Source organism: Acartia tonsa, chromosome 2 (assembly GCF_053477335.1).
Source record: "Acartia tonsa isolate MP-2025a chromosome 2, ASM5347733v1, whole genome shotgun sequence".
NCBI lineage: Eukaryota > Metazoa > Arthropoda > Copepoda > Calanoida > Acartiidae > Acartia > Acartia tonsa.
The window spans coordinates 22,296,733-22,302,732 of record NC_137261.1 but is presented as its reverse complement, the minus strand read 5'-3'; the positions used below and the strand labels follow the sequence as shown (position 1 = coordinate 22,302,732).

The 6,000-nt window shown below is 31.9% G+C and overlaps 1 protein-coding gene across 1 annotated transcript in view; it reads right to left on the bottom strand.

The window, feature by feature from the left end:
* Nucleotides 1-6,000, bottom strand: part of LOC145306775 (uncharacterized) — a 33,126-nt gene continuing 27,126 nt past the window's right edge. Inside the window, exons 41-54 of the mRNA XM_080149074.1 lie at nucleotides 5,606-5,697; nucleotides 5,342-5,495; nucleotides 4,793-4,890; nucleotides 4,460-4,607; nucleotides 4,077-4,256; nucleotides 3,810-3,895; nucleotides 3,608-3,733; nucleotides 3,226-3,317; nucleotides 2,817-2,861; nucleotides 2,527-2,622; nucleotides 1,744-1,878; nucleotides 1,213-1,309; nucleotides 584-707; nucleotides 1-220 (exon numbers count right to left, since the gene is read on the bottom strand). Of these exons, the coding sequence (XP_080005200.1) occupies nucleotides 173-220; nucleotides 584-707; nucleotides 1,213-1,309; nucleotides 1,744-1,878; nucleotides 2,527-2,622; nucleotides 2,817-2,861; nucleotides 3,226-3,317; nucleotides 3,608-3,733; nucleotides 3,810-3,895; nucleotides 4,077-4,256; nucleotides 4,460-4,607; nucleotides 4,793-4,890; nucleotides 5,342-5,495; nucleotides 5,606-5,697 (1,521 nt within the window). The 3' untranslated portion in view covers nucleotides 1-172. The remainder of the gene's footprint in view (nucleotides 221-583; nucleotides 708-1,212; nucleotides 1,310-1,743; nucleotides 1,879-2,526; nucleotides 2,623-2,816; nucleotides 2,862-3,225; nucleotides 3,318-3,607; nucleotides 3,734-3,809; nucleotides 3,896-4,076; nucleotides 4,257-4,459; nucleotides 4,608-4,792; nucleotides 4,891-5,341; nucleotides 5,496-5,605; nucleotides 5,698-6,000) is intronic.

The following is a 6,000-nucleotide window of genomic DNA, read 5'->3' as shown; positions in this document are numbered from 1 at the left end:
TTTAAAATTTTTAAAACTTTTATTTTTTCTTTGGGAATTCTTTACATAATAAATATGTATAGGTGTATTATATATAAATATACAATTTAAATTAAAATATCACAGCTATAATAAGTTTAAAACTATCAGACCATGCGAATTCTTATATTCTTGAAATTGCAAGGGTTTATAATCAAGGAGAAGTGAATCCAACAGGCACCTCAGGTTGAACACATTCAAACTGAAACAAAAAAATTTGATTAGCATTTAACTAACAAGAAAATAGATGAACAATGAAAAAATTAATCCTTAAAATAAAGTAACAGGTTTGTTTTTGATAGACTTGTCTGTCCGTTTGTCCGTGCCAAAGGACCTCGCTAACCGCTAAACCGTTATGGTTCTCCTTTAGATTTAAGCTTACAGGGAAGGTTAATAGCTATTTTGAGTATGGTTATCACCACCCTCAATCCCAAGAAAACTCCCAATTTTTTTTAATGACAAAGATTGAAAAGGAGAGCGGGGCAGACTTACCCCCCCCCCCCCCCGATCAAGTCCCCCTAGAGGCCCCTAGGTGCATAGCCGCTATTATAGTGAAAACTAGTACCTGTACATATTTGACTGGGTTGGCCAGATCAGCCTTGAGAATGGTGATTGTGTCTCTGCCGAGGAAGGCCTTCATGTACACAACAAGACCAGATGTGCTGTCAACCACGTCGGTACAGGACACACTGAAATATCAACATTTGTGTTATAAGATGCAAGGGAATAGTTACAGGAAGTACATTTCAGAAAAATAATTTCAAGCACAAGTTAAAAATTGTAAATGTAACTGAAGGGAGGGGGTTGAAGAGGGAAGGGGATTTTGGAATTTTAGAATGTTTGTCAGAATCAAATTCCCTTTTCCCTGCATATTCCTGAGAAATGGTTTAACAGAATTGGCATGTCTTCTGTAAAATAAATGAACTTACAATGATAAAATGCAAACCCAGGGAGGAAGGGCTTTGAATTATACTATCCCTAAGTTTCATTACAGACTTTTTTTGATCTCCCAAAGGTTATGATTTAAAGAAGATTAACCGAATTGCTGGTTTCAAAACTTAAACCCAAAAGTATTTAATAAAGACGTGGCAATTTTGTTTCTCATCATGAAGGATCAATTTATCATAGATTTTCTCAAAAAAGGGGTTGGCAAGGAATCTAAGATTTAAAGTTTTAAAGTTCTAATCTTAATACCTGAGAATACTATGTGGTACATCCAGTGTGCTGTAAGTTTTCAACCCATTAACTCCATTGTATTTTAAGTCAACAAACTTCATACCATTCTTCACAACTAAAAATTACATGTATTTAAATTTTTGAAAACTTTGTTTTTTACAGAAAAATTTTTAAATTAATAAAAAAGGATGACAACATCCATAAGTAGGGGGAGAAATAAAAGAAACACTGAAATGATGTTTTTCAGTAGTCATAAAAAGAAAACAAAATAAAGATAACAAAATGACGAATTTTATAAATGAAAGAAGATTGCAGATAATGAAAGTTCACTGCAGCATTACGGATAGACTTGCAGATCAAGCTAGTTATAAACTAGGTGCACATTTCGATTAGGTATTAAATGCAAAGTTTAAAGATCATTAAGAATTTAATAGCAATGGATTAAGGAATGGCATGACAAAAACTGGAGGAAACAAATTTAAAATTCAAACTTAAAGAAAAAAATTGGAGCATTTTAAAATATAGGCTATTATTAGCAAGATTACCAACCTAAAATTCCATTTTCAGAGCCGAAGTCTTTTCCATCGACAATGTTGGTGTAGGTTCCTCGGTCCAGCATGCTCAGGTCCTTGTCTTCCAGGGTTCCAGTCTGTACATGCACCTCTCTCATCTCAAGTTTAGATCCTACAATATAGTGTGATGAAAACATTCATTCATTAACTTTGTTATTGATATTACATCATTGGTAGGTTGTGCATGGAGACAATGCGTGAGTGAGTGGAAAGCTCTAGAGCAGTGCATACACTCATTGGTCTCCATGTATAAATATTGATTGATGCCCTGATTTTTGCAGGTCTGTTTTATCTATATTGTAGCTACGTGCACAGTATCAGTTTGGACATAAGAGCTCTAGCCAAAGCAAGTTAGTTTATAACTGTTTACTTACAACATTATATATCCTTAGAACTAATAGATTATTGCACCTAAAGGTGTTTTATTTACTTATTAATATTAGTAGCAAAGCTACTCTATAATTATTACTAGTCGTTGTCTAAGACTTAGGGGCGGCTTTTCTCAATTGTAAGACCAGTCAATTACTTATTCTTGTAAAAACGCTTACAAAGCAGACTTCGACTTAATATTCCCTTCGTTTCTTTAAAAGCCAAAGGTATTATTTTCAAGAAAAATTGTTTCAAGAAAAATTTATAAAAATACTAAATATGCATAAAGGTGTTGAATTTTTTAAAGTAAATAACTCATTACTAGACAAAGATTATGCACTTAAAAGTGTGAAACTTAGCTGATGAACCAAACTAAATCTTCTAAACTTACCCGAGAGGATTAGGAATACTTTAGCATCCAGAATAGAGATGGAGAAATCCAAAGTAGATGAAGACTCAATAATGTTCTTTGATAATATGTAAGCGCCTAAAATACAAAATAATTCTAATTAGAATCATTTGAGATAAATATCTAAAAATGCTAGTGTGCAAAATAAGTGTGCAGTTACAGGAAAATCTTGGATCTAGTGTGTAAAATATTTAATTAAAAAGATAAAAAAAAAGAATTTACAAATAAATAAATGTACATTGTTATTTTATTTTAAAAATATAAAAAATTACCTTGTACAGACTTTTCAAACAGAAGAACTCTAACAACGTCCTGGTCTGAAATTACAAGTTGTCAAAAAATATGCTCAAACTATTTCAAATTTTCAAAATATCCTTAGAAATAAATGGAGTAAGCTTTATTTAGTCCTTTACAGTGTAGCTTCTCATAGGTCAATAAATATCTTAATTTAGTACCTACAGCCCCTGCTAATGTCAGATGAGTAAATGTAGAAGACAAAGATTCAGTATACACTCTTCGAACAAGTAAAAAGAAAATCACTCTTAAGAATAATCTTCCCACATTATTAGTCAGAAAGAGTACAGATTAACAAAAATAGTTAGACTGCTTTTTAAGTTTGGCGGATTAGAACAACAGACTAGCAATAACTAAACAGTCTAAATTCATATGAAGTATACTTACTCAGTGAAGCTATTTTCTGGTTGAAAGCAACCATCCTATGTCCAGTTGGCAGCAGACGAGTCTTTAGGCCAACTTGAACAGCATCAGTAACGCTAAAATAATGTTTTGTAAAGATTATAAAATTAGTTTTAACACGGCATACATAGGTGGGACAGCATACATATTGTGTACAGCTCTAAATATAAAGGGTTGAAAAAAGAAGGCATAGCAGACAGAAGTATTCAGAAAATAACAAACTAATTTGAAATTTTTTTTTTTATTTACGCATGCTTAAGTGTCGAAAGAAAACGAAAAAATCTACTTTAAATGATTTTCAAAACTTTAGAATTGAAAACGGTAAACTGTAATGGTCAGTTTAAGCTAGCAGAACTGAAGAGTATACCTGTCAACTTGACAAATTTCAGGATCTTCTGCTGTGCATGCGGACAATGTCTCTGCAGTAGTAACAGCAGAACAGTCACCAGTTCCGGAGCAAGTCACCAGATCAGCAATATTAATCACTGACAAGCTAAAAAATCATTAATATTTTAAAAATTTAATATAGATAATGAAACTTTGACTTTATCAAAGTGTTTGATACTTACCCAACAACACCTGCATCTTGTTTGTATACCAGTACGCTTGACAAACTGAAGTCTGACACAGCCAAAGCGTTGGACAAGGCACCAACCTAAAAACATAGACGATAAGGTATTATTTTGGTATTATTTTTACAGTTAATTTTGAATTACAAAAAAAAAGATATAATAAAGGTTTAAGGTACTTATACAAACTGAGCTTATTACACCTTCAATTTTAGAAATAATTGCTACCCTACTACTTTGCATAACTAAAATACAAAAATAACTTACACTTATGATATTGACAGAGGTAACAGCTGTATTAATGTCAGCATAGTACATCTCTACACCACTGCTAGGCTTGCCAGTAGATACAAAGACGACATATCTGTAATTTGTGCTGGAGGAAGAGGATACATCAACCACGTGGTCAATTCTGGGCAGGAATCCATCAGCAAGTCCAATAGTCAACTAAATATTTCAAACATAAGTAAAAAATTAAAAATCAAATTAGGAGTTTGTTAAATAAAGTAAAGTTACACTTAGAATTCGAAAGAATAGAAATATTCAGTTTGAAAAGTTTATAATTACAGGATAACTAGTCATAAGGATACCGGCTAATCTTTAAAGATGCGAAAACGTTATGATAAAAGAATGAAACTTGAAAGTCTTGCCTGAACATTAAACAACTTGTCTAGGACACCAGTACTAGGGCGAACATAGTACAACTCTAGATCTCTACCATTCAGGACGAACAGGAAGTATTTGCTATTGTCAGGAGTATTTACCAGCTTACTGCTGCTAAATGTAGCTCCAGCAAAACTAAACAAGAATCAGTTATCATATCTAAAAGATTTAATCTCAAATTAAGGGTATTAAAGATAGACATAAAACGGATTAAATAAAAAGCTTAAAATACAGGTTAAAAACTGTAAGAATTGGACAATAATGATTTTGAAGTTATGTTTTGAACTATAATGAAAATATAAAATATGTAAGCATATTACGTTTCAGTTTTAACAAGCTCATAGTGTATAATCTCTTGGTTGGACAGATAAGACTCCTGCAGGTCGGATACAAACTCACAAAGCACATTTGCTTCAGCCTAAAACAAATAGAAAAAAAAAAAGAATTCAAATCTGGTTATTTTGGTAACTGTAGGTTTACATCATTAACAGTTAAAACATTCTAAAGGAAAAAAAGTTAAAACCTCAAAATTTCGTTTTATAAAGTAGTAAAGTTTTCTTAGCTTAGCCTGAAGCTTAAGATTTCAACAACTGAACCGATTAAGTTATCCCTTTTAAGGAAATTTGATCAGAGTTACAGGCTGGGCTTATACTTACTAGTATTAAAGCCCTGGGATAGTTTTAAGTCATTTTCTCCACCTTCTTACCTCAATGAGAAAAAAAATATAAGCAATAGGTGCTGCCACTATAATTCAAATAGAGGCTAAAATCCCTTAGCATACCTAGATGTTTAATTATGGTACTTGGTGCAGTCACATCAGACAGGTGACACAGTCATTTATCAGTAAATCTAAGGTTTGAAGGATTTACCTGTGCAGAAACTTTAACAGCATGAAGCTGATCAAAGATGCCGGCAGCCTTGTTAAGATCAGACACTCTCTGGTCGTTAATATACATATTATTGGTAGGTTGAGTTCCAAGAATATCTCCATCAAAAAACGCAGGATGGATAGTCCACTTTTGACTAAAATGAAAAAAGATTTAAATAGTGTAAAAAATTTATAATAATACCCATTAGATAATTATTGTATCTACTGCAATGGTTAGATTTGAAGATTTTAAAACTTTACTTACGTGATAGTATTATCCCCAGCAAGGGTAGCAACACTGTCTCTAAACTTGGCAAGGAAGTCGAATCCATTAATGGTTCCAGTAACATCCACAGACTAAATTTTAAATTAGTTTTAAAAGTCTAACAAACCACATCGGAACAGAAAAAGCAAAAAAATAATGTTAATAATATTAATATAAATATAAATTATAATTGGTTAGTTAAAACTAGAAATGTCCATACATTTCAACTAACAATTTTACTCCTTGCAAGAGTAAATTTTTTTTATTAAATGTAAGACAATTTTTGCACTTTGGTAAACTTTGATGATTTTGATGGATAAGACAAATAAGAAATATTCTTGTGAAACAGCTTTCTAATAAAGCTCAAAAATCTCAAATAAAAGTTACAAAGTTAG